The following is a 27,763-nucleotide window of genomic DNA, read 5'->3' as shown; positions in this document are numbered from 1 at the left end:
GAGATTCCTGACCTAAAACAGTCTTAATTAACAGGGTTAAGAACCCACGATCTATGCAGTACAACATTCTCTAATGGTAAAACACTTGTGTGGGCATCCAGCACCCCCTGTGTGAGTTGGTCAAAATTCCAGTGTTCACAGATGGCAGAACAATGTGAATGTAAAAGTTTAGCAACACCCTGGAAGGAAATAAAGTTCACACCGGAAACCAAAGCTTACTAAGGGGAAGGGGGGCGAGGGGGGAGCACTTCAGTTTAATGCGGTACAGCTGCTGAGGTTTTGGAGCACTCCATCAACGGGAAACAAGAGCCTGTGTCTGTAGGTTTGTTTGTGTTTGGGTGCGTGTGTTTGGGAAAGGAGGGAGGAATGGTTCAACTTGTTTTTCATCAAATTGGGGTTGTTTATGAGCTTAGAGCAAACATCCATCACTGTAAAAAAAAAAAAAAAACCAACCAAACTGTCATGGATTGAACTCTGTTCCCCCAAAATATGTGTCAATTCAGTTAGGCCATGATTCCTATTATTGTGTGGTTGTCCTCCATTTTGTGATTTCCTATGTGTTATAAATCATAATCTCTGCCTGTGGTTGAAAAGGGTTAAGGTGGGATGTAACACCGTTGCTCAGGCTACATCCCTGATCCAGTGTAAAGGGAGTTTCCCTGGGGTGTGGCCTGCACTACCTTTTATTTTACAAGAGAGAAAAGGGAGGCAAGCAGACAGTTGGGGACTTCATGCCACCAAGAAAGACGCACCAGGAGCAATGCGCTTTAGACCCGGGGTTCCTGCTTGGAGAAGCTCCTAGTCCAGGGGAAGATTGATGAGAAGGACCTTCCTCCAGAGTCAATAGAGACAGAAAGCCTTTCCCTGGAGCTGACCCCTGAATTTGGACTTCGATTACTAGACTGTGAGAAAATAAATTTCTCTTTGTTAAAGCCATCCACTTGTGTTGTTACAGTCGTGCTAGGTGATTAAAACAAAAACCCACTGCGTGGAGTCCGTTCCTATTCATAGCCACCCTATAGGGACAGACTAGAACTGCCTCATAGGGTTTCTTTCCAAGCTGTCATCTTTAGGAAAGCAGACTGCCACATCTTTCTCCCGCAGAGCGACTGGCTGGTGCTTTAACCACTACGCCACCAGGGCTATTTTATCATTTATTGATGCTTTTCTTTCCGTAGTTCTGATCACCGAAGGCAAAATGGAAACACAGAAGGGGAGGGAAAAGAAAATAAAGCTCCAAAGGGAACCAAGCTCCAGGTCTTTCCTCCTGCGGTCCCTTTAAGAGAAGACTCTTGGGACAGGCAGTCCCAACCGACCCCAGTTTTAACCGAAACCTAACCCGGACTTCCCCTTCTTGACTCAAATAAGACCAATTTTGGATTTTCCCTCTCCTATTGACCAATCAGATTCTGTTGCCAGGCAGACTTTTGCTGCCGCTAGTGCGAGCCGGGCGCCTTCTGTCTCCGGGTGGCAGCAACGACCAATGATAGAGCAGGCTGCCCGTGTATCTAGGCAGATTGGGGCTGTTACAACCATTCAGAAAAAAGAAAAAGCAACGCACGAGCCCGCGGGGCCAGGACCGTGGGGCTGGGCTGGAGTGAAGGTGGCTACGAGGTAGTTTTTCTTTCTCGCTTACCTTTATTGTTGCTTGTGTTGGGAGGCGACTATTCAAAGGTAGGGAGGGGGCAATATGAGTTGGGAGGAGAGCAGAAAAAGATTTGGCCTGTATTTTCAAGAGCTTTTTCGCCCATGTCCACGTGCCCCGAATCTGGGACCCATTCCCCCAACCGGGTTTCCTTCGCCCAGCCCGAGTTCCGCTACCCTGAGCCCCCCACTTGGCAGCAGCCGAGGATTGAAGGGAGGGGGAAGAGAGGGAGACGGGAGCGCGCCCGAGGATGGGATGTTGAGGGAGATGACGTAGGGGCCGGCGACGTGGGGAGGGGGAAGCAGCGGGGGAGAGCCGTGGCGAGGTTAAGTAATGAGAACTTGGGCCCAGGTTTCTTCAAGCCTGGAAGGGCGGAATTTGTTCGTATTATTTCTGACCTCCCAGGGAAATTCAATGGCGAGGGGTATAATAGAGAATCAGAGAACTTTGTTTTATGGTCGTTATCGTTGTTTGGGGGTGGGGTCAGAGGCAGAAATGTAGATTTCTTTCTAACGTGAATTCCCAATCCCCCTGTCTCTTCTTTACAGTTTTCTAGATTTAGGAGACTTTAGAAAGGTGGGGCAGTTAGAATGGAGATAGAAAAGATCTCTTTGGGTATATATGGGCCTGGATAAGTAATGGGATGGTTCTAATTTTTGGAGAAGGCAAGTGATGAGAAAAAGACCACCAGGGAAATTCAAAGCCTTTGTTTCTGTTTCTCGTCTTTCTGGGTGGAGAGTTGAGGCGTGCCCTGGGGTCGGGGCGGGGGGTGGGGGGGGTGGGGGGGAGGGAAGGCCGGTGCGAATTCAGTCTTCATGCCCTGCCTCCTTTCAACTCTAGCCCTCATGCTGGGATGGCAGAAGATGAGCCTGATGCTAAGAGCCCAAAGACTGGGGGAAGGGCCCCCCCGGGTCATGCCGAGGCTGGCGAACCCACCACCCTTCTTCAGAGGCTCGGAGGCACCATTTCGTAAGTACTCATCACCATCTCCACATCTTGTTCCAGACCTAGGGGTAGATCCCTGTAGCGCTTCCTGTGCAGATGAACTGCCTCTCCTGACCAAGTACATCTGACCAAGGGGAAATTTTTCCTTCATGGAAGCGATTCTTGAGCACCTGCTAGGAATTTCAGTCCTCTCCCCCTCCCTAACAATCAGATAAAGGGATGGGGAAAAACCTGTGTGTGATTGCCACGTTTCTCCTTTTCCCTACAGCAAGGCCGTGCAAAACAAAGTGGAGGGAATTCTGGTAAGTGTTTTGGGGAAGGGAGCAGTAGAGAGATGGAATTGGGGGATGAGGGTGGTGAGGGTAATACAGGGGATATGAAAGGTCAGTGTGGGAGAGGATAATTAGCTTTGACCTTGAACATCTCACTTTCTCTCTATATGATCTATTGTATGGAAGACCAGTACAGGTAAATCAGAGGTGATCCCCTCTGCTCCCTCTCCCACATGGTAGATCATAGGGGTCCTCAGAGCACAGTGAGCATCCAGCCTCAGATCATTCCTGAGGTCCTTTTTTCAGTCTGACAATCCCTAAGTTAACTAGATTTTATGGTAAGGCTCAGAGGGTCCTACCTTGGGCTCTTCTTGGCCTTACTATTTCTCCTGCCTGTGTCCCCTGCCACCTCAGCAAGATGTACAGAAATTCTCAGACAACGACAAGCTGTATCTCTACCTTCAGCTCCCCTCAGGGCCCAGCACTGGAGACAAAAGGTAGGTTTGATGCTAGAGTTCTAGGTGTCAAGGGTTCAGATTCTTGGAGAAAGGCTCATAGGGCTGGGTGAATAGGAAGACTCATAACTACTGTCCTTGATCAAGAACAAAGGTCCCTACCCCAGTTTAGTTTACCAGGGACAGGTGGATGCTGGGTGAACTCATTTGGTCCAGCATCTACTGAAGTGGTAGTTTGGGTAGAACCAGGACAACTGTTTGGTCTTAGTAACCCTGTGCCTTTCACTTCCCTCTGCAGCTCAGAGCCAAGTACACTCAGCAATGAGGAGTACATGTACGCCTATAGGTGGATCCGCAACCACCTAGAAGAGCACACCGACACCTGTCTGCCAAAGCAAAGCGTTTATGATGCCTATCGGTGGGTGGGTGGGTGGGCATAGGATTACCCCACTCCCCACCCCCACCCCTGGAGAGCTCTTTGCCTTGATAAAGCCTGATTTCCTAAAGGGTTTCCCAAGCTTGATCCCTAGGGACCTTCTGAAGCCACCCCTGGCCGCCTTCTCTGAATATCTCCCCATCCTGTCCTCATTCATTCAGGAAGTACTGTGAGAGCCTCGCCTGTTGCCGCCCACTCAGCACAGCCAACTTTGGCAAAATTATCAGAGAGATTTTCCCTGACATCAAGGCCCGAAGGCTTGGTGGCCGGGGCCAGTCCAAGTATCCTTGATTGGAGAAGTTGGGGAGTAGGGACCTAGGGAGAAAAACTTGGGATGTAGAGAGCCAGGAGTAGAAACAGCATAACCTTCCTCAGAGTCTTGGAGATCCCCACGTACCGCCCCTTAACTTGCATCAGATACTGCTACAGTGGCATACGAAGAAAGACCTTGGTATCTATGCCACCCCTGCCTGGACTTGACCTGAAAGATTCTGAGAGTGTAAGTAACAACACTTTAATTCCACCCTTCTCTCCCAGAGGTCTTTGGGATATGTTTTGAGGGCTAACAGAGCTTAGGTCATTATAGGCATAGCTTCTGAGTATGTAGGATATGCCCTTCTGCCTACCCTATGGCCAAGTCAGAGAGAGAGGAGAACTTGTGAGTTTCTGGAATGGGATGGGTAGAGTCACTCCTATCCCAGATCTGGTCTGGTCTCAGCTCTGGCCAATATTGGTGTCTGAGAGGGGGCAGAGGTTCTTTGGTTGGGAGTGTAATTGGGCATGTCCTTTACCACTGCAGCCAGAAATGGGCCCAGAAGTAACCCCGGCACCTCGGGATGAACTGGTGGAGGCAGCCTGCGCCTTGACCTGTGACTGGGCAGAGCGAATTCTGAAACGGTCCTTCAGTTCCATTGTAGAGGTCGCCCGTTTCCTACTACAGCAGCATCTCATCTCTGCCCGATCTGCACACGCCCATGTGCTCAAGGCCATGGGGCTTGCTGGTGGGTGCACACACTCTTATGTTCTGGGAAACTCTCAGCCACTCTTGACTTTAAAGGCCTTCCCACATAAAGAGTAGAGACACCTTGGATTTCCCTTTTATTCCTGTAGACCATTCTAGGATGAGCCTCAGGCCACCACCTTTTCTCTGTCTCTATTAGTCAGCCAGTCAGTCAGAAATCACCTCCCTCCTGCATTCCTCAGTTTGCTCCACACTCTCAGTTTATTACCTTTTCTGGTACCTCTGCAGAAGAGGATGAACATGGTCCTCGGGAACGATCATCTAAATCCAAGAATGGTGTAGAGAACCTGGAGGGTGGAGCCCGTAAGAAACCTGAGAGACCAACCCAGGTAAGGAGGTTGATTCCCTGGCCTTTACCGCGTGGGCTAGGGAGCTTGCTGTATCCTTCCCCATACTTTTTTTTTTTTTAGCCTACTGTCCCTGTGTTCCCTCCAGTGTCCAGTTTTCACCCCTTACTGTGTTCCTCTCTACTTTTTAGCCTCCCAAGGAGCTAGAACCCCGGGCTGGGGCTGGCACCTCAGTGCGTGGAGAGCGGAAGAAGAATGTAGTAGAGACCCCGGCCCCAGCAGCCAATAACCCACAGGTTAACGCCCTGGTGGCCCGGCTACCGCTGCTCCTCCCCCGGACCCCTCGCTCACATCTTCAGCCAGTCCAAGTCTCTCCACCCATCCTGGCCCCCAAGCTTTCTTCAGGCCCCTTGAAAGTGACTACGCTGCCTCTGCCCAGTAGGGGTGGGGGACCTCAGACAACTGTGCCCATCATTAACATGATCTTACCAACTGTTCCTGCTTTGCCTGGGCCTGGGCGAGCTCCATCTGTGGGTCTCACTCAGCCCCGGCGCACAGAGAACAGGGAGGTAGGTATAGGGGGTGACCCGGGACCCCAGCACAAGGGTGTCAAGAGGACAGCTGAAACACCTGTGAGTGAGGCCAGTGGGCAGAACCCGCCAGCTAAAGCAGCAAAGCAGGATATAGAGGATACAGGAACTGATGCTAAAAGAAAACGGGGGCGCCCTCGAAAGAAATCAGGCGGAAGCAGGGAAAGGAATTCTGCCCCTGAGAAATCGGCAGCTGCCATGGACTCTGCTCAGCCCTCAAGGTTAACCCTGGAGACTTGGGGCTCTGGAAGGGAAAGCAACTCAGCTGGATGGTCAGAGAGGCCAGGGCTGATGGGAGAGGCTGAGAAGGGGACAGTGCTCGCCCAGGGTCAGGAAGATGGTGCTGTTTCCAAAGGAGTAAGGGGCTCCAGTTCTCGGCATGCCAAAGAAGCAGAAGATAAAATTCTTGTCACCCCTAAAGTGAGTGTCATCAAGGGCAGTAGAAACCAAAAGGAGGCTGTTCAGTTGGTAAAAGGAGAGGTAGCAACTACAGCACAGGGTAATAAAGACTTCAAGGGGCTTGTGCTTCAAACTTCTTCACCCCATGAGCATAAAGATCCCAAAGCAGTACCCCCGTGATCAGTGGGGAAGAGTGTTTCTATACGTAACGTCACTTCTGTCTGCCTAGTAGAGCCCTTGTTGCACTTGCTTCTCATTTAGCTAATCTTTCCTTAAGGGAGTCTGTTCTCTGGATAGACAGCTGAGTCGCCTAGTCTTACCTACTGCCTAGTTCCTGCCTCTGACCCTTCCAGCTTGATACCCTTGCCTTTAGCATCACCAATAAATCTGTAGTGACCTTACCTGGATCCCTGTGCTATCCTGTGGGAAGATAGGGATAGGGTAAGTATGATGAATTAGGAATAATTTGGTTTTAAATCATAGAAAACCTAACTGAGACTGGCTTAAAAAATAAAAAGGATTTATTGGCTTAAGTAACTGTAAAGTGCAGAGGTACGGCTAGCTTCAGGTAAAGCTTGATCCAGTGGCTCAGTATGTCTTTAAACACCGGATTTATTTTATTCCCTCTGTTCCACCTTCTGTAGGATCATCTTAAGGCTGGGTCACCTCATGGCTGCCAGCACTCCTAGAGTTACATGTTTCTTCATTTATGTCTAACCAGAAAGAGTGGGCATCTTTTTGCCAGGAACCCTAGCAAAAGCCCAAAGATTCTCTCTCATCAGGCTAGCCTGGGTCACAAGTCCATCCCTAACCAATCACTGTGGCCTGAGAATGGCACATGGTAATTTGCTTACTCTACATTGTCCAAAAAAACCCAAACCCAAACCCAGTGCTGTCGAGTCAATTCTGACTCATAGCAACCCTGTAGGACAGGGTAGAACTGCCCCATAGAGTTTCCAAGGAGCGCCTGGTGGATTCGAACTGCCGACACTTTGGTTAGCAGCCGTAGCACTTAACCACTATGCCACCAGGGTGTCCCTCTACATCATAGACTACGCCTTTCTTAAAAAAGACCAGCCTCTCCAGAATCACATAGATCCCCAAATGGCAACTGTGAGGGGGAGTTGCTGAGGAGGCTACTACTATGAGTACATGTGACCAGCCAGACCTGCCTCCTTTTTTCATCATAGTGTTCTATTCCCCTTAGTACAGTTGTGACCTCTTTCCTCATTATAGTCTCAGAAGGAACAGAAGGGAATTCATTCTCCTTTAGGGACTTTCTCTTCACCTTATTAAGATGACAATCCTTTTTTTCACCTACATTCTCAGAGATGGAGCTGCTTCCTTTTCCTGTTTCTGAATTTTAGTTTTCTCATTACTGTTATCCCCTACCCTACGGCCACTTTCACCAAGAAAAGCAAAAGATTGCCTGGTTGTTTCATTAAATTCATTCTGTATCCACCAGATGTCAGTGTCTTGTCATCCATGTGTCAGGATTTAGGATTGTGGGGTTTAGGCTAGAATCTGGATGTATGGAAGGAAGCAGCTCCACGTATCAGGGAGCTCCAATGGGGAAAGAATACAGACCCTGGAAATTTGTCCTTGAGAAATGCAGTAAACCAATATTTATTGAGGATCTACTTTGTCTTCTGCATAGAGTAGTTTCTGTCAGGGAATCTTGGTTTTACCAAGAAATAGAGATTTTCTTTCAGGGAGACTTCATTTGTTCACTTATTTCCACTTCAGCAGATTTCTAAAAAATATAACATTTGATATATATAAAGAATATATGTGACATAAATTATGAAGCCTAATGATAAAATGAATACCTATGACTTATCACCCAACTTACACATTAAAACATTTAAAAATACCCCATTGAATTTATTTGTGTTCCTCCCCATCCTGTCCCCTTGCCTCTTCCCTAGAGTTACTGTCCTTAATTTTGTGTGTATTACCTGATACATATTTAGCCATATATGTATATATTAAATATTGTTCTTTGCTTTACAAAAATGTCACATTATTCTAAAGTTCATGTTGTAGATACCTATGATTTCTTTTCATCTGTATAATATTCCATCAAGTACATAAACCACAAGGTGTTTATCCATTTGCTTACCAATTGATACCTGGGTTGTTTCCAGTTTTTTGCTATTACAAACAATGCTGCTATGAACATTCTTGTACATTAGTGCCTTTGTTTTTAGTAATATTTCTAAAAAGGTTTCTAAGATGGTTCTTTTGGTGTGTTTACACTCTGAATTGGGGCCTATTCCCTCTTACTCTCTGAAGAGTTTATATCAGATGGAAATGAAGTATTCCTTCAAAGTTTGGTAAAAGTCACCTGTAAAGCTGTCTGAGCCTGGTATTTCTTTGTGGAAAAAAATTATAAATATTCAACTTATTTATTATAGGCTATTTGTGTTTTCTTCTGGAGTCAGTTTATGTAAAATCTTTTTCTAATGTGCATTTCGTGTCTTCTTTTTTTGCAGGCAGTTCATACACGTTCTGTTTTTTGTCTCTGTTTCCTCGGTAGTCATGTCCTTTTTTCATTTCTAATGTTTGTGTTTTTTTTTTTTTTCCTTGATCAATTGTACCAAGATTTGTTTACTTGTCTGTCTCAGATACTACTTTGGACTTTGCTGATCCTCTTCCTTGTGTGTGTGTGTGTTTCCCATTTCATTAATTATTGGTCTTACTATAACTATATATCTCCTGCTTTCTTTAGGTTTAATTTTATGACATCTTAATTTGGACACTTGGCTAATTTTCTGGCTGGCTTCTTTGCTATCATAAGTCTCAAGAACCTGTTTCTCTACACCCCACAAGTTTTTCTGTGTTGCACACTATTGTCATCGTTATTTAGTTCTAAGAATATTTAAATTTCTTTTATGACTTCTTTTGACTCGTGACTTATTTCGAAAAAAGTTTTATAAGTTTCCAAACGTCTGGAGAGTTAAAAACCTCATTTTTTTTATATTGATTTCAGCGTAATCACGTGCTTAGAGAATGTGGTGTCTATGATATTCTTTGAAGTTGTTGGGATTGTTATTTTATATTCTGTAACTGATCTTGAATGTCTAAATCTGTTGATTTCTGCTGACACCTGCTCATAGTAATTTGTTTCCTCATATATTTTGTATTTTGGGGTTATGATCTCAAATTTTGTTAAACTTAATCTATGGGAATTCTGAGGGTCTAAATTGGGGGTACTTTCTTCCAGAGAGGATTTGTGTTTGCATCTGCCAAAAAGGGGTGCTCCTGACCTGGCATGGTGTTAGCCCCTTCAAGAATCCAAATTTAATTCAGGAGTCCTAGGTTTTCTCTCCTTCCTTGGCTAGACCCGAGGCTTAAACGCTGTTCCTAGTGCTGATACTGGCATTTGACCCTAGCGCAAACCTGCTTTTTCTACTGCGTGTTAACTCACGTTTCATTGAGGTTTCAGGAGAATTTTTTTTTCTTTAGTGATTCCCCATACTTTTTAATGAACCTGACAATATGCTAAAATTATATTTGTTGTAATTCACTCAGGATCTAGTTGTATTTTAATGGGCCCTTTCTCTTATGCATGCTGCCAGAAGTAGGAAGGAGTCTGTCACTGTGGTTTTGAAATTTTCCCTCTTGTTTTTTCAGTGCTAAGCACTGTGTTAGAAGCTGGGCATGAAAAGTTGGTAAGACTTAGACTGTCTTCAAACATTTTAGTTGGGAAGACACACAAGTAAATAATGATCATAGCACAGTGTAAATTATGTTTTAAAAAAGCACAGTGCGCTATGGGAGCCAGAGGAATAACACGTCGGTCAGGCAGGGATCAGGGACAGCTTCCCAGTACAGGTGAGTAGAAGTTAGCTGGACAAGTCTAACTCATAAAGCAATGAAAGAACAGCACAAAAGAGCTAAGTTATGTTACTCACTACTGCATAAGAGCTATAAGCAGAGAGATCAATTTGAGCTGAATAACTTGGGATGGCTTCATGGAAAAGGTAAGCTTGAGTTTAATGTCAGCAGGACTTGGATAGGTGAAAAAGGGGGGGCATTCCAGGAGAAGCAGGGAATAGGGGCATGGGGTGTGAATAAAGGCACAGCAGTACAAACACATTAAAGAGGCCTGTCAGAAGAGATGTGTAGGAAGAATAGTGAGAAATGCACCAGAAGAAAAAACAACACACAACCATTAGAGGTATTTGTCAAGTGAATGAATGAGTGGTATGAGGTTTCCATTAGAGGATGGAAGAACTGGAGTCAAAGGAACCAGCCAGGCCACTGTTAAGTTACCTTTATCCATGTGGGAAGAGATGTGGGACTGGACCAGGCTGCTGACAGGTGAAAAGTATATAGAAAAATAAAGCACTAGTGATGGAAGCATCCAAGAAAATACTATCCTCACTATGATTGGGGTTGAGGATATAGCCATTCCCTTTGGGAGACCAGGACGCTGGATGATTTTGAGATTTGCATGAGTGTTGTGGGGTTCTAAAATAGCTTCTTCCATCATATTTTTTAAATCTGCCGTGAAACAAATGAGCCTGCAGTTTGAGGAATCTTCAGTTTATGAGATGAAGGGCTAAACTGGGATTTGGGGAGCTACCTACTACTTCCCTGCTACCATTCCTCCTCCTCCTCCTCCTCTGCAATTCCCTGTTCCCCACACCCCCCTCTCCCCCCAGTATCATCTTTTCCTATTTTAGCTGTCACAAATACTAAAGATAATTTATAATTTGCTAAAATTTTGAAATAATCTTTTACTACTAATTAAACCAAGACAAACTCCACATCTCTAGTCTGTGGTCCCAAATAATTTGTTTATATTTATGGTTAATAATTGGCTTTCTTTAGAAATCAAAGCAAATGCCACATTCACTTACATACCAAATGGGGAAATTTATGTCATTGGCTATTTGTCTAAGTGTTTTGCTTCATGGTTTGCCAAAAGGCCTACCCCTTCATCTAAGATTAACTTGCTGACTCTATCCAGGGGGATAAAGCTAAGTATAAACATATATAATGTAGTATTTCTTAAGACATGTTCTTCGGGAGGCAATTGTTTACTGGGAAGAACATAAGTTAGGCTCAAATCTTAGCTTTACCACTTACCAGATAATTTTGAACATTTCATTGAGCTCAGTTTTTTCAAACTGCATTCACAGTTTGATCGCAACCCCTTCACAGGTTGTGAAATCCATTTAGCAGGTTGCAAACAGCACTTCAAAAAAATGAAATAGAACAGAAAACACTGGGTTCATGGCACATAGTAAGGGTAAGTATTCTTTCCAGAAACTTTTATTTCAGTTAACACATATGTGTTTTTCAGTGGTCATAATATAAAATCTATTTCTTATCGTGGGTTGAAGTAAAACAATTTTGAAAAAAAAAATGACAACTATTCTGAAGCTCAGTTTCCATAAAATAGGATAAAATCTATTTCACAGGGTTGTAATGAAGAATAAATAAGGTAATATTTGTACTCAGACACAGTAAGGACTCAAGCAATACCTGCTGCTTTTTATTTTCCTTGAAAAAAAAGCTCCTAATGTCTATGATTCAGGGGAAAAATTCAGTCTATAATTCCTTTAACCTGTATTATGACATGGATCTGGTATTTTTTTTAACCAACTTTTGAATAATAAGCCAACATCTTTCCCCCATTTGATGCAATTTAAATAAGACAAGTAAATGACATGATCCTGCTCTGTTGGCACTTTCCTGCCCCACCCCTCACCCTAATGTGCCACACATACATACACTTACCCACCAAGAGACTTCACATGCACTCAAAACAGTGTGGGTTCCCCCAGGGGCACATGTCATCCGTGTGAAACCATCTACACGCCTGCAGTGACATCCTACCTAACAGAGGAGAGTGATATTTTTTCTGTCAAAAACCAACTTAAAAAAAAAAAGAAAAAGTTCGGTGGGGTGAGTAGCTATCAGATGCTGTGCTTTTAAATTTAAAATGTAAAACAAAAAGTAACCTTCAGTTTAAAATTTTGACAGTTAAGGACTGAGAAGAAAGGAAGAAAGGTGGAGACTGATGGAAACAGGGCAACGAAAAAAACTCCAGAAAAAGGCAGAAAGACAAAGTCATAAAGAGATGCAAAGAAACATACATATATAAACCCTTAGAGATGTAAATACAGAAAACTTGAAACAAACTCTTCTACTTAATACTCAATGCTTTGGGGGGCGGGGTCTCACTTGGTTAATAAAGGACTTAAAACTGCCTGGACTTATAAAAAGTTCCTCCCTCCCTTGGAACAGATGTTCCTGAAATCTTGTTTTTGTCACTGGAAAATGAAAAGCTTCGTACTATAAAAAAAGTAGGGCTGCCCATCTCTTTGTGCAATGTTTCAAAAGGCTAGTCTTGTAGCCCTTCAGAACCCTACCCCCTAAGGTGTTGTAATATTTTAAACTCTAGGCTAAAGCAGGCTCATCACCTCTTGGTACTTGCCTGACAGCTGGTTGAAAGCTGGGCAAGGGCTGGGCCTGACAGGTGGACTGGTGATTCCCCCCACTCCAGACCAGTGGTGACAAATTTAAACTATCTTTGGCACTCTATGCCTCTTACTCAGCTTATCTTTCATTACTGTACTCCTTCTTTAAACTAGCTAATATCTGCTCACCCTAGCCTCAGGATTTCAGCAAATTTCCATTTCTATTCTTCAACACTTTTTTTGCCTTAGAATCCTCTCTCCTTTTTGTTCTGCTGGATCATATCCAACATCTAAGAAGTGGCTCACAATATTTCTGAGAAGCCTTCCATTCATTAATTCTTTTTATAGTGAGTGGCTAGGCCTTCTGTATTAACTAAAGTCTTCTACGTTCCTTCAGCAATTAGGTACTCTATTTGTTCTACTTTTGTATATGTTACGTGTTTTTCATATGTATTTTCAAGCTATTACTCTATTCTGCCTTCCAATTAAACACTGAAGCAGTGGCCCTCTTTCCTTTTTTCGTTCATCATCTTAAAAAAAAAAAAAGAGGCCTGTTGCCATCAGTGATTCTGACTCATAGCAACCCTACAGGACAGAGTAGAACTGCCCCATAGGATTTCCAAGCAGCAGCTGGTGAATTTGAACTGCCAACCTTTTGGTTAGCAGCCGAACTGTGCCACCAGGGCTCCTTCATCATCTTACTGTCCCAGTAATAGTAATATACTAGTAATATGCGCTCTCTTGACCATCACAAAACTCTGTAAAGTATAAATATTACTGCAGCCTCTTTACAGTCATGGAAACTGAGGTTCAAAAAGGTTAAATCAGTCATCTGAAATCACTCAGCCTGTAAATGCCAGGGAAGCATCCAAGATCTGGGTTCAAACAAACAACTAGTCTCAATTTGAATATTAAGTAAAGTTCTACGAGGAGCTGGGATACAGGCTCTGAAGGACAGCTTTCAATCAATGACGCTAACCCGCATTTACAGGTTGCGTTTTTGTTTAGTCTTATTTTAACAGGAGCCCTGGTGGTGCAGTGGTAAAGTGCTGGGATGTTAACCGAAAAGTCCGCAGTTCGAACCCACCAGCCGCTCTGCAGGGGAAAGATGTGGCAGTCCGCTTCCGTAAAGATTACAGCCTTGGAAACAGTTCTCCTCTGTCCTATAGGGTCGCTGTGAGTCGGAATCCACTCGACAGCAAGGGGTTTGGTTTTTGGTTTATTTTGTTTTGAAGGAAGGGTTGTGTCCTCCAAGTCTTTGACATTTCACTCACCTCTCCCAACCTTGCCCTGGCCAGCCCCAGGCCAGCTCCTCCCTGGAGGGCTCGGCGTCCGAGGCTGGAGGCCAAAAGCTGCCTAGGCGGGAGGACCTCGGAGGCAGAACCACGGCCTCGAGTCTGGCTGCTAACGGCGTTAAGACTGACGTGGTTGGACCGCGCCATTCCCGAAGTGATAAGGGGCGTAATCTTGGCACCGTCCTTAAAGATGAGTAGGAAAAGGGTAGTGAGGGTAACTATCTTCCCTTTTTCTCCCCTCCCCTTTTCCATCCCACAACCTGATTTGCTCAGGGAGTCCGTGTAGGACAGGGGAGGGGAGAATGCTACTGTCTGAAGTTACGGTAACTCGGTGGCTAACTAAAACGGGCTCATTTACATATAACTTGCAAGTTCATGTACTCATGGAAGTACCCGATATGTCTGTACGTCTCCTCTAACAGGGGCACGCACTCCCGTTTGTCCACCCGGCCTCTGTCTGCTCACGGCCGGGAGCGCGGGAACCTTACCCTACAAATTTACTTCCCTCTCGGCTTCCTTAGTCTCGGAACCCCTCCCTTAGGGCCGCCTCTCAAAGATTGGCCCCTCCTTCCATCCATAGGCTCCTCCCTTCGCCCGCCTCCCTCTTTAGCTTCCAACTATCTCGTCTCCTCCCCCTTTTAAATTTCTGAACAGGCATGTTCCGGGCAGCTCACCCGACTCTTTAGGTTACTATGGGATCGGTAGGGTCCTGAGCGTCGGGGAAGCAAGGAAGCCGACCTCGGGAAGAAGGACTGGGACTCGGGAGAGGAATCTACATCAGTACCTGCTGGGAATTTTTTTTTTTCCTTGGTTGTACGAGGCGAGGAAGAGGAGGTTGCGCGGCCCGGTCGAACTTGGGGCTGCGCGAAGGCCCCTTCAGGCAGCGCCGAGGGCAGCCCCGCAGCCAGGGCCTGGTGCAGCCGCCGCGGCCGCTGTCAGGAAAGCGGAGGCGGCCAATGGAGCCCGGGAGCGGCCGCTGCTGCTGAGGCGGGGTGCCGGCAGCCCGACCCCGACCGCCCGCACCCCCTCCGCGGGGGTCCCCCGGAGGTAGGCGACTCCACCCCCATGAGTTACCCTTGCCCTCTTGGGGGGCTCTCTCACCCTGTCCCGCACAGCCTACCCACCCTCCCCCTCAAAACCTGGATTCGACTACAGAATTGCCCCACCGGTGGCAGCTGCACCCCGGGTTCCTTCTCCACCCTTTCTTTTTAGGCCTGGGATCCTCCTCTGCTTTTTGGCTTCCTCTTTTAACTCCTCCCCTTGCCCCGGGGATTCCTCCTCCCTCACTTTTATCCCTGTTGCCTCCGTCCCGAAATTATTTTCTTAAACCCTTCCGTATCAGGATGCCTTCTATAATGTCCATCCTTGCTTGTCCTTCCTCGTCGCCTGTGCTCCTGCCTCAAACCTTTCCTATAGACCCCTCCTTTATCCTTTTTCCTCTTTTACCCCTTTGCTCCGAGGTCTCTGTGCAACCCTAGCACTGGGTTCCCATTTCCCTCAGCTAAAGATGTGGCCCTTTCTTCTTCTGCTTCTTCTGATTCTATTACTTTACTGCCACCCACCCACCCAGCGACTCTTGGTTTCCAAAAGTTACCTATCCCCCTCTCCTTAAGGGATTTAATGCTCTCAGCATCATTCCCACAGTACTGTTAGCATTCTGCTTTGACCATAATCCTCACCCTTCTTCTCCGGAATGCTATCTGATCCCTGTAACTTTATTTAGTTTCTCTTCCCCCTTTTCAATCCCCCAGCCTCTGGAGGTTTGTTTCTGAGGGGAATAAAAGATCTGACAGTGCCCCTGCCCATTCAGGATTTCTAACTTTTGACACCTTCTCCCTAGAGTTTCAGAGATTTTGCCTGATCTTGTGACATTTGGTTCTGTTTTCCCTTTGGTCTCTATGTCTTCTCTTTCACACTCTTTATCTCCACATACCAGTTATTTCAGGATCAGCTAAACCTTGAACTAAGAAGAAAATGTATTGGGAAGAGGGGGAGCCTCAGCTGTCTCAGGCTTTTCTGGACAGAAGGGTGATTCTGAAGGATGGAGCAAATTTTGAAGAAGTCTATCAGATTACACTTTGTTGACTACTCAGGAGCAACCACTGGCAGGGATGAACAGGCCTGGAAACTGAATGAGGTTGTGAGAAATTTTGTTTCGGATTATTTAATTTTAGGCTTGTTTTAAAGGGATCACAGACTAGAGTGCCTTCCCACCCCGTCCAGAGCCAAGAGGAGTCAGTTTACGTGCCTGTGGCTTACTAGAATAGTTTTGGTTGATTCCCTGAGAGCACAGGCCTGGGGTGGGATGGGGGGGGGTGGTAACTGGGAAAAGGAACATGGGACAATGGAAAGAGCTTATACATTTGGAATTAGGACTCCTGGGTTCAGCATGTGACTTCCTCACTTGACCTTTAGAATGACCTTTTTGGGAAAATGGCCCACTCTAAAGGCATCACTGCAGTAATAGACTAACAGTAGAATGAGGGTTGGGAGAAAAATTAGACTTGGTTTTTTTGTTTACAAAACATCCTGTGGGTTCATCAGACAAAAGGTATTTAATAGGAGTGGTTTAGTCGCCCTGAGAATTTTCTTTCATCTTGATCTCCGTTGGGTCTTTCTAATCTACAGCCATGAAAGTAAGTCAGTTTGAAAGACAAGCTCTAAGTCTGCTTCTCTCATCTGTCTTTTTTTCCTGTCACATTAGGTTGCTGACCTCCTGAGCTGTCAGCTTAATCCACAATTCCAGATTCAATAGGTAGAAAGTATGTTTGTGGGAAAGCCCTTTGAGGAAGCTGTCTGGAAAAGAGAACTTGGAGTGATCTGGGACTTAGGAGACTAGTTGCTGCCTTGTATGTATGCCATGTCTCTGACTTGGCCCATGATAGTGAAGAGGACATGTGAAGCTCCATTCATCTTTAACTCTAGGCCTGTCTGAAGTATGAAGCAGTCCTACTACCTTGTCCCGCTTCTGCCTTGTCTTCCTCCTCTTTATCAGAGTGCAGTCTCCTCATAATACCCCTTTTTAGAAGCAATTTGGAAAACATCCCCAACCAGAAGTCATACTTCCCCTAGTTTCCCTGCTTCCTTCTCAGAGTTGAGGTCACATTGCATGGAGAGAACATGTTTGCTGAACACCATCCAAAGTAGTGAATTGAGATTCTTTGATTTGGGAAAGAGGCTGGGAGGACCCTTTCAATAATTGGCAGGGGATAAGAGAGAGCCTAGTCAAGGTGCATTTGGGGCTTGGTAGGGGGGGAACAGTTCAGAGAGAGGTGAATGTGCAAGTTGCTTCCTTTACCATCTGTCTGTTTCAGCAGGGGCTCCCAGAGCTGGCTTGGGCTGTCTGGCTGGAATCTGCTTATACCAGCTCCATGGCCCTGTGCAGAGAGCTCTCAGCCTGATTCAATATTGATTTAACTACCCTGAGACCACTGCCCTCCCTACCCTTCTGCTGGCAGCTTGAGAATGCCCTCTCCCTTGATGCCGCCACCCCCTGGGGCCTCGGGTAAGCATTTACCTAGTTCCTGGTGGGGCTTGAGCCTGCTCGACAGCTTGGCCCTAAGTTTCTGCAAGGAAAGAGAAGTACACTATCTCCACCTTGACATTGAGGTCAAAGAGGAGATGAGCTGAGGCATCCTTAAAGAAAGGTTTGTGTTAGACCTTAAGACATGACGAGGAACTTCTTAACAGAAGGACAAGTAGCCTAAGGTGATAGAGGGTCTCTTTTGAAAATCAACTTCTTTTAGAGAAATTATTATTGAAGAAATACATGCACTTGGTAACAAATTCAGGAGTTTATGATGAAAAGTCTCTTTCCACTCGTCCCTATTCCTAGTCCTCAGATTTAACCTCTTTTAATTATCTCAGTGTTTAGCTCTGAAGGTTATTGCCGTCACTGTACGTAGAATGCTTATGCCGCTGTTTCTTGATGTATTAATTGTTATAAAAGAGGATTTAGCTTTAGGGGATTTATACTCCGTGTTTATATAATTATGTCATTATTTTTATTTCTTCTACTGGACATTTATATACCTTTAATATAATTTAGCCTATTTTTTCTTTTTCATTGGAGCTCTGGGACGCAGTGGTTAATAGTGTGGCTGCTAAGCAAAAGGTTAGCAGTTCGAATCCACCAGCCACTCCTTGGAAACCCTTTGGGACAGTTCTACTCTGTCCTATAAGGTTGTTATGAGTTGGAATCGACTACAACTGATTTTAACTGTTAAAAAAGTATTTTTTTTTCTTTTCCATTAACTTTAAACAGTCTCTTAACTACCCACTTTGTACAATGAGGATACTAGTTCCCTTACCCTTTTTCCACTTCACATGATCCATCTCAAAGGGATCTTTTCAAAGGAAGAGGAAAATTGAGCTCCCCTCCCTGCTGGGAGGCAGAGCAGTAGATCGGATGATCTCTCAAAGGCCGTTCTAGGCACGTATAAAACGTCAAGGTTTGTCTGAACCAATTCATACTTGTCTAATCCATGGAGAAAGATGTGAAGAAGGGAATGGTGATTAACTGGGTAAGGGGATTTGGGGCCTTTACCATCCTGTCCTAGCAGAGACCAATCCAGTAAGTCCTTTAACGGAAGCCAGGGGAAGGTTGTTTGCCTATAATCTTTTGCAGCCTTGAGAAGTGGGGAGCCAGGTTAAGTGATAACATCCCGTCCCTGCAGAGACCTTCTCCACAGACATATACTTAAATGCTCGGTCACACAAAATGCATGTATACCTTCTGTCCTCTACAGCTGACCTGTAATAATCCCCTGGTGCTCAGACCAGGATTCCCTGTATTGCTCAGACATGAACTATGGAGTCCAGGCAGTTGTCAGCATTCCTTCCACCTCCTCCCTCCTTCTTAGGAGCCAGCTGCTAGGCTGGGGAAATTCTTCAGTTTCCCTTGCAGTCTGAGTAGAAGGCCAGTTTAGTGTGGGTACAGTTGTCTGAACTTCCTTGTTAGATGATGAATGGAGGGTAGTATTAACCCTGAAAACCATAGGAGTCGTTTGATATTAAGGGCTCGGATTTTCTTTCCTTGCTTTTTTCTTATTTCTCTGACTTAAAAGGGGAAAGGTAATGAATATTGGATCTGTTCTTTATTTCTTTGGCCTTCTACTCCGTTCATTTTCTTTAGAATGGTTACCCATTGAATTCATATTTTCTTTGCATTTGAAAATAAATGAGTTGATTTTGAGGACATTTGAGTTTAGGTTTTAAAAAATCCCTTATTGTCTAAATTGATAAAACCCTATTCTCTTCAATATACCCTTCCACCCCATGACTTGCTTCAGTGTAGGCAGGCCCTGAGGCTGCGAGAGGCCAGGAGGCAGGTCCACCTACAGTTTGGTGGCTTCTAGTGGCAAAGTTCCTATACAAAGAGGAGCTTATAGAGGAGTTTAGTTTTCCCACACCTCTTGGCATGTCTGCTTCCTTGGAAAGTAAAGGCTGTAAAACGGGGGAGTCTATTCTGGGGGAAAATCCTCTGAATACTGTGAAAGTGAGTTCCCAGCTGAATCCTGGGAGTTTTTCTTCCTTTGCCTGTAGGATAAAAGAGGTGATGATATCCTTACCTCCTTTCCTGGTGCCAGTAATAATCCCAGTTGTGATCAGTTAGGGTGACTGTGTTCTGAATTTCCAAGTAAGGTCAGAGATTGTATGTGGGAAAATGTCTAGGTTTCATTTTCCTTGGCAACTTTGAAAAGAGGACTTTTAGGAGCTGTCAGTGACTTAGAAGTCTCTGAAATAGAGGAACAGGAAAGGATATGTCAAGCATAGAGAAATTGAGGAAAAAAGTCGGTTGTATAGGACAATTTTTCTAGGCTACCATGTGAGTTTCTAAGCAGATCTAAAAGATTGGGTGTCCCAGTCGAAGCACAGTGACCCTCTGATGCAGAGTGCCCTGCAGAGGTGTAGCAGGAATGATTAAACCTTCCTCTTCTTATTCCTGTACAGCCCATAGATATGGGTAGAGACAGATCCACATAGGCAGCCATGCTGGTTCTGCTGCTCAGAGGGCACCATTTAATTTCAAGGAGAGCGTAATGAAAGAGTTGCCACCTTACTGATTCCAAGCCCAAACTGCATCAGGCGAATTAAATTCAGGAATGAACTTCTTGCTTGACAGAGTTAGGAGAAAGAGAAACTGAAGTGCCCCCTTTTTAGTGACCTCTGAGAACAGAAGAGTTCCACATCTGTCTTTCAGGCAAGTCTTAGGTGGTAAGTAGTGGGAGGCAGGGAGCTGGACTCTATGATGGTGGGCAGATCAAAGTAGCCTTGCCACTTAACATTTCAGAGATGTAAGAAGAGGCCCTGGAAGGGTGGCAGTGTAAAGGGGGGCTTCCAAGAGATGATGAGTGGCAGGAGAATTGGTAGCTCCAGCCTCCTTCTGCCTACTCACGGTACATGCACCCAGAATCACCAGAGTCAAAAGGTAAGGTCACTAATCATTGAAAATGACTTTCAATCCAGCTCTACAAAAGCTGCTGAGTGTGTCTTAGACTTAACCGTATTTGCATTTCTGTGAAGAGGCCTCTGAGACCATTGTTGGCTACGGCCAGACTGGGAGCTGAGGTTGATCTGTTGTTAATAATGTGCCTCTCCCAGCCCCCGCCTTAAAATTTCCTCCTGTGTCTGCATTGATTCTCCTGATCTGGACTTGGTGAGGCTCTGAAGAATTGCTCTTAGAGGGCAGCGGCTGTTGTCAGCAGTGTTCTCTCACTGAATTCCCTCCCAGAGCTCCTCCAGAGAGGTATCCTTAATTACATGATTCCTGTTCCTCCGTGTCCCTTGGAAGTTCTAGACCCACGAGTCCCAGCCTGATCTCCTCATGCCATCCCAGAGCCCCTCCGGTGCTTAGAGTGTGTGTATGATAGGGGTGCAAGTAGTGTTGGGGTAGGTGGGGGCTGTATGAATGTTTTGGAAGATTCTCAAACAAGTGTAACTCTTAATTCACTGCCTTATAAAACAATATTTGTATGTGTGTGCACATGTGCACACACAGAGTATACTAACCTTTTAGGTGATTGGGATTCAACATTTATTGAATTTATTGAATACTACTATGTGCCAGGGACTGTGCTAGGTCCTTTCACATGCAGCTATTTATTCCACACAGTAGCAGTGAGAAGTAGGTATTTTGCAGCTGAGAAAATGGAAACTCAGAAGATAAGTGGCTTGCATAAGTTTTCAAAAACCAAACCAAACCCGTTGCTGTGGAGTCAAGTCTGACTCATAGCAACCATATAGTTTACTCCATAAGATGTGTAAGTTTACACATCTCAATAATGGCAGGGCCAGCCCCCCAGCCTATTTGACTCTGAGTCCGGGCTCTTTCCGCTGGAGTAGAGGGTTGTGATGTCATGAAGACAGATGAGCAGAGAAATAGCACAACTTCAGCAGGGTTGGTGATGGTATTTTAGAGCAGTTTCTTCTAAATGAAGCTTGGCATTATGTTTGCTGGCCTTTATTCCCTGGGAGCTTTGTGTCTGAAAGGGAAGGTAAGAACGTGCCTATAACTAGGAAAAATACATCAAGACTTTAATACAAAATAGAGGTGAGATGTGAGGGCCTGTGTATGGAATGTTATATGAGTAAGGAAATAGCTTAAATGGGAGAAGAAAAAGGTGATGGCAGGCATTTAAAGGAAGACATGGGAAGGGCAAGGCTATAGAAAAGTATTTGAAGGCTTAGGCACAAGTGAATAAGACCAGCATGTCCCTGCAGTCCACCTGAAGAATTTGTAAATCTTTATAAGCGTAACATACATTAAAGCAGCATTTTGCAAATACAAGTTAAGAACAGAGGCAGAAGGAACGAAAAGTAATGCAGGGATCAAAAGTGGAGGTAGTCAGGGAAAGTTTTAGGAAACAGTAACTTTTCATCTGATTTTAAGGAGTTCAGGAAGACAAAAAGAGAGGCGGTGCCTGGGAAGGCATCATAGGGAAGGAAAGGAGTGAGGATGGCACCACTAACCAGTATGTATATGTGTCTCCCTTTTCCTTTTTCCCTCCTTTCTCCTGTAGCTTGGAAGCTCGAAGTCTGGCTGTGGCCATGGGAGACAATGAGCCCACTCCTAGCCCACCAGGGAATAATGGGGGCTCCTTGCTAAGTGTCATCACGGAGGGGGTCGGGGAACTATCAGTGATTGACCCTGAGGTGGCCCAGAAGGCCTGCCAGGAAGTGCTGGAGAAAGTGAAGCTTTTGCATGGAGGCGTGGCCGTCTCTAGCAGAGGCACCCCGCTGGAGTTGGTCAATGGGGATGGTGTGGACAGTGAGATCCATTGCCTGGATGAAACACCTACCCAGATAAGGGAGGAGGAAGATGAGATGGGGGCCACTATGGCCTCGGGCACAGCGAAAGGATCAAGAAGGCGGCGACAGAACAACTCAGCCAAACAGTCTTGGCTGCTGAGGCTGTTCGAGTCAAAACTATTTGACATCTCCATGGCCATTTCATATCTGTATAACTCCAAGGAGCCTGGAGTGCAAGCCTACATCGGCAACCGGCTCTTCTGCTTTCGCAATGAGGACGTGGACTTTTATCTGCCCCAGTTGCTTAACATGTACATCCACATGGATGAGGACGTGGGTGATGCCATCAAGCCCTACATAGTCCATCGCTGCCGCCAGAGCATTAACTTTTCCCTCCAGTGTGCCCTGTTGCTCGGGGCTTACTCTTCAGACATGCACATTTCCACTCAACGACACTCCCGTGGGACCAAGCTGCGGAAGCTGATCCTCTCAGATGAGCTGAAGCCAGCTCACCGAAAGAGGGAGCTGCCCTCCCTGAGCCCAGCCCCTGACACAGGGCTGTCTCCTTCTAAAAGGACTCACCAGCGCTCTAAATCAGACGCCACCGCCAGCATAAGTCTCAGCAGCAACCTGAAACGAACAGCCAGCAACCCTAAAGTGGAGAATGAGGATGAGGTAAAATTCTGGGGAGGGTCACGGTGGAAGAGGGCTGCATGGAGACAGAATGTCTGACGTAGGGTTACACCGTCCTTTTCTCTCCTCCCCTCTGTTTCATTTCACTGTGATAAAAGCATGGAAAGTTACACTGGAAAAAGACCTTAGAATTCATGTATCCCAACTGCCTCATTTTACAAAGGAAGAACTTGGAGACCCAGAGAGGTAAAGTGACTTGCCTCAGGTCAGATGGCTGGTTAATGGCAAGGCTGATACTCCAGACTGTCCATTCCATTAACTACTTGCTTACTAAGAACTGTGGCAGAGATCCTCTCTACCCTAATCTGAGACCTGACATACCTACCAGAGCCTCTCAGAGGAGCAGTTGTGGTGGAGGAAAAGGGACTGTGGTGGTCTTTGTACGTGAGTTCTGTGTGTGCTAGAGTTGGGGGATGTTAAATAGGACATAAGCTTCATTCTCTTGGCCACTCCTCCTCATAATCCCTTTCCCCCACCCCCAGAAGACCCTGCTTTTTGTTGGCATTGGGGAAGAGTTCATTCCCTATCACTGAGGCATCTGCAGAATGCCCTCCTGCCTGTCTTTCCTTGGGGGAGGGGTATCTTGCTAGTATCTTTCCTATATCATTTGGAGGAAGTAAAAAGGGAAGAGAGAAGCCATCTTTTGTTAAAGAGTAAATCTTGTCTAGTCAAGGACCTGGAGGCTGGGAAGAAGAGGAAGCTGTAGCAGCGATGGGGGTATTCAATTTAGGGTGCAAAGGAGGGAGGAGATGAGCACGTTAGGAGCCTACACCCATCCTCTACTTCACATCTCGAAATGGGAAGTTGCCCAGTGGATAACCAAGTGTTGGTGACCTGGTGGCCTCACCAGACAATGGTGCCCCAGTCCTCCCCTCTGACTCACCACTGGCCAGGCTCCCATCCTGGCTGCCAGTCTAGGAGGGAAGGGAGAAAAGAACAAGGAATTTGCACTTGTTGGAAATCTCACATAGCCGTGGTCCTGGCATCTGCCTCTGTGGGGCACATACCCCACCCACGTTTCTGGTACAACGGGACTTCTTTCAACCAGGAGGAGGTCAGAGTGACTAGGGAAGGGAAGGGCAGTAGGGAGGGAGACTACAGAACCTGCTCTCTCTGGCAACGAGGTACTTTATGATGATTTGGTCCAGTAATTGGCCTAGAGTGAGAATAACAGTAGAGCTAAAAGAGCTAGCACTTACTGAGCACTTATTATATGCTAGACGTTGTGCCAAGCACTTTACATTTATTCCTCACAACAATCCTAGGAGATAGGTATTATTTTGCCAGTGAGAGCCTTAGAGAGGTAGATGATTTGCCCAAGGCCTCTCAACTAGGGAATGTCAGGCCAGGACTCAGATCCAGAGCTGGAGTTCATAGTTATTCAGCTTGGCCACCTTGGTTATTTCTCCATGGCCACTTCCCCAGGCCCCCTTGCTAGGTTTTTCTGGGCCTCCCAGCTCTAAGAGGCCATTTGGAGAGAATTGGCCCAGGGCCTTGGCCATCTAGGCTTCCACATCCATGCATAGGCAGACCCAAGCTGTTCTCAGAACCACAGTGAACCCTTTTCATTTCTGGTTGAGCTTGCCAGTGGAGCCCAAGGTCAGGAAGGGAAGTTGTTGCAGAGCAGAGAAGAATCATCTAGATTCTAATGGCACTAATGTCATGAAGGGTTTGGGAGCTGCCACCTCTTGGGCCCAAGCCCCTAGCAGTGTGAGTGTGAGCAGCTGGGTGTCCCTCGTCAGGTTTGACTTTTCTCTGTATCCATTTTGTAGTTCTCATCTTAGGGCCAGAGAAGCTGAGGCATCAGGGCATTTCTTACCCTATGCTGGGCCTCGAACCCTCTTTCTTGCATCTAAGTCCTGTTCCAGGATGAGACTGTGGATCGCACCAAGAGGCAGGTATTCTGTGAGTGCTTAGATCCCTAAGATGGGTTCCCCAGCTGCCATTTTTTCCAGCCTGACTATTTCGGGTCACTGCATCCAGGCACTCAAAGGTTACCTGATGCTGGCAGAATGAGACACCTGAATCCACTCTGGCTCCTCAGGAAATGTGATCAAGTGAGAGAGAGAATAAATAGGAATCTAAACATTTCTTCAGCACAAGAGCATTTTGAGGCTGCATTTGTCAAGGCCCCCACGGTCCCCAAAATACCAAGGGGATTGGCTTTCCTTCTTCTGCTCCTCCTCCCCTATGATGCAGCCTTCGTGCATTCAGCAGATAATTACTGAGTGTGTACCCTGTGCAGAGCCCTGCACCAGAGGCAATGGAGCACGGTAAGGTAAATAAAGCACTTCCCTGCCCTCCGGAACGGAGAAGGTGATATGGAAACCCCCGTTGTCTAGGGAACAGTTTAGTACATGACTCTCTTGAAAAGCTGTTTTCTGCCCATAAGCAGGACACTTAGAGCTTGTTAAAACAAAGCACGTAGTTTTCCAAGGTCTGAACAGAGACAGTAGAAGGAGAATCTCTAGGTAGGACCTGACACTGTGCTTCCAGTGTCTTGCTTTCCTCTTGGGTTCTCAGTTTAATCCTGCGCTCCTACAACTAGTAGAGGAGCCAATGAGAGTGAAGAGAGACTTCAGGGGAAGTGGCCCGTATAGCTCTCTTTCTGCCTAGAGCCTCCCTACCGAGAGCTCCTCTCTTCCCACACCTCACAAAGGGAGGGGTCCATTTTCTTTCAGGGAGGAATTCTTTACGCTCGCTCCCCAACAGCAGCTCTAGCACTGATTCTTCCCTCTCCCACCATTTTCCCTTCAAAGCAAAGCAGCCTAGCCAGGCAACTGCTCAGGCAGTTTTCCTTCCCACTTGTAACCAAATGCTGAATATTTGGCATGGCATAGAGCGCAGAGAAAGATTTCAGTACTGCCCCACCCCACATCATGACACTCTTAGTAAATGAGCTTTGTCTGTTCAGAACTGTAACCTTTGCACTGAGAAATCTGCTGCTCGGGTCACACTGAAAGCCTCAGTGGACCTTCTAGCCCCATACGATGTGATGTCAGCTTCTTGGACTCAGCTGTGCTCCCTGGAGCTGACTCAGTCTGAGTGAGTCAAGCCCAGGAGTAGGAGGAGAGGGGCAGGTCATAGTATACCTCCCTTCCCCTAGGCTGTGAGTGAGTCAGACGGTGGACCTGTCTGGGAAAATCAGTGGAGCGTTGCTCACGGAGCCCCTGTCCTACCTGCTGTTCTTTCCCCAGCCAGGTCATGGGCATAAATTGAACCACCATGTCATATGACACCCTGGCATCCTCGCTGCCTCAGTTCTCCTTCCCACCTCTACCCTAAGCGGAAGAGTTGTTGCCTTGGGAGATTGTTTCCAGGCTTGACCTCTCCCTCAAAGTGTCCCTCTGCCCAGATCCTTCATGGAAGGACCTGACTGTGGGAACCTTGAGATAGAATGAAACTTAAATCATGGACTTGAGTTAAGTAGATACTGAAACGCTGATTCCAGAGTAGAAGCTCAGTGACTGTGACTGACCGCTGCCCTCTGGGGCCCTGGGAGCTCTCAGGACTTTGAATCCTGAGCCCGGGCCCCGCCCCTTTGGCAGATTTGTGCCGAAGTAGGTCTCCTCAGACCGAGCCCAGGACGCTGAGGGCTGCTGCAGCGCTGCCAATGAGACTTTGAGCACCACCCCTTTCTCCTGTTTTGCTCGGACACCCACCATAAGGCACAGCGGAGGGGTGATAGTTAGATAAAGCCCCTTGGCTCGAACTAGGACAGCAGCTGCCACGCTATTCAGCCTTCTTAATAGATTTAGCTAGGACCTAGCTCCCCACCTTATGTCAAAAAGTTGTAGTTTATTGAGTGTTACGTGAGATAGCCTGATAAGGAAGCCTAAAGAGAGTTCAGTAGATGTGAGATTTGTTCATACTTTGCTCCCACCAGCGTCCAGCCCAGAGGTTTCAAGTTTTGGGTCTGGAGTGCCGTTTGTCACACAGGTTCAAGGCTGAGGTTAGACTTCCCAGGGTGATAATGAGACTGGTAAGAGAGGAGGTATACTGGGTACTGAAAGTTTAGCTCTTCTCCTTTCTCCCTGAGGTTTCCAAGAAGCTGGAGGAACTTGGGGTTTTCAGAATGGGGGCCGTGCAACTTGTTAATTTCAGCCGTCTGTGGTGGTCCCCGCGGAGAAGGGCTTGGTGGAGAGCACGTGAGTGCGTGAAGAGCAGGGAAGCTGGTGGGGCAGAGCTGTTCACCTCCCTGGGACCCAGCTTTAGGGCTGTCGTAGAAGGAAGACGCGGGCAGGCGAGAACAGAAGGGAATAAAGAACAGAGGTTGCTTTCTTATCCTCTTCACCCTCTTGACCTGCTCAGGGTCTGAGCTGGCCTTTTAGCATCTCCACAGGTGTTGGGAATCTGGGCAAGTGGCATCTTGGGGCCGACTTTCTTTCATTAAAGTAGAAGGGTAGAGCTACAGGAGGAGCAGTTATGAGCCAAGTTGGAGCTAAATTCTCTGCCTTTGTCTCTCTCCCATCCCTCCCCGCCCCTCCTCCTCCCTTGTCCTCTGGCCCTTTCCCAGGAGCTCTCCTCCAGCACCGAGAGTATTGATAATTCATTCAGTTCCGTAAGTGGGGCCAGGCTGGGGCTGGGTGGCAGGCTCCCCCCACGGCCGCATTTCCTCTCCGTCCCCAGGTCATCTGAGCCCCCAGGCCAAGACTATAGTTCAAAGGCCTCTTTTCCTAGGAGACCAGCCCCTCCCTCTCCAGCCTCCCAGACCGGGAGGAGCCCTCCTGCCCCTAGCTGCCTGTGCACCCAGCCCAGACTGAGTTGGGCTCAGTTGATCCTTCTCTCAGAGACAGCTGCCATGCAGTGATAGTCAGCCCCTGGCCCCCGGCTCCTGGTCTCTGGAGCAAACAACTGGGAGAGAGGTGGAATTTACACCTGGATTGGAATAAGGAACTGCTTGGCAGAAACCCCCAGGATCCTGTTTCTCCCACCCAGAACCCTTTCCCCATGGTTTCTGCCATCAGGCCATCATAAGATACTGAGTCCGTGTCTTCTAAATGCTAGGCCCTGTGTTGAGTGAGCAGACTCCAAAAGAAAA

The 27,763-nt window shown here is 46.6% G+C and overlaps 2 protein-coding genes and 1 long non-coding RNA gene across 15 annotated transcripts in view; 2 read left to right on the top strand and 1 right to left on the bottom strand.

The window, feature by feature from the left end:
• Positions 1-389: 389 nt before the first annotated feature.
• On the top strand, positions 390-8,457 carry RFX5 (regulatory factor X5). Of its 4 annotated transcripts, none has more exons than XM_064282580.1 (10): positions 390-1,614; positions 2,486-2,614; positions 2,859-2,892; positions 3,277-3,359; positions 3,616-3,735; positions 3,915-4,034; positions 4,171-4,252; positions 4,553-4,754; positions 5,003-5,103; positions 5,253-8,457. In XM_064282580.1, exons 1-10 carry the CDS (start codon positions 1,484-1,486, stop codon positions 6,228-6,230), a joined length of 1,980 nt encoding a protein of 659 aa, XP_064138650.1. In that variant the 5' UTR covers positions 390-1,483; the 3' UTR covers positions 6,231-8,457. The 4 variants fall into 4 exon arrangements, with proteins under 4 accessions (XP_064138650.1, XP_064138651.1, XP_023403082.2 ...); XM_064282581.1 differs by having other exon boundaries at positions 1,587-1,674; XM_023547314.2 differs by lacking the exon at positions 390-1,614 and adding an exon at positions 1,982-2,025.
• Positions 7,646-15,736, bottom strand: LOC104845844 (uncharacterized). 2 transcript variants are annotated; one of them, XR_775680.3, is made up of 3 exons: positions 13,759-15,587; positions 11,802-11,900; positions 7,646-7,803 (listed from the first exon to the last, which is right to left on the bottom strand). It is a non-coding gene; the product is annotated as an uncharacterized LOC104845844 (long non-coding RNA). The 2 variants fall into 2 exon arrangements; XR_002785576.2 differs by lacking the exon at positions 11,802-11,900 and having other exon boundaries at positions 13,759-15,736.
• Positions 14,713-27,763, top strand: part of PI4KB (phosphatidylinositol 4-kinase beta) — a 25,224-nt gene continuing 12,173 nt past the window's right edge. The window contains exons 1-4 of one of the 9 annotated variants that reach the window (XM_023547315.2): positions 14,713-14,826; positions 15,716-15,916; positions 21,801-22,704; positions 27,239-27,283. In XM_023547315.2, coding sequence (XP_023403083.1) covers positions 15,912-15,916; positions 21,801-22,704; positions 27,239-27,283 — 954 coding nt within the window. In that variant the 5' untranslated portion in view covers positions 14,713-14,826; positions 15,716-15,911. Of the gene's footprint in view, positions 14,827-14,847; positions 15,917-17,093; positions 17,285-21,800; positions 22,705-27,238; positions 27,284-27,763 lie in introns of those variants that run through there. The other 8 variants (XM_023547320.2, XM_023547319.2, XM_023547317.2 and 5 more) reach the window with 8 other exon arrangements.

This window comes from Loxodonta africana, chromosome 3, assembly GCF_030014295.1.
Source record: "Loxodonta africana isolate mLoxAfr1 chromosome 3, mLoxAfr1.hap2, whole genome shotgun sequence".
NCBI classification, from domain to species: Eukaryota; Metazoa; Chordata; class Mammalia; order Proboscidea; family Elephantidae; genus Loxodonta; species Loxodonta africana.
Note: the sequence above shows the minus strand (reverse complement) of the source record. Positions and strands in the feature narration are given on the sequence as shown.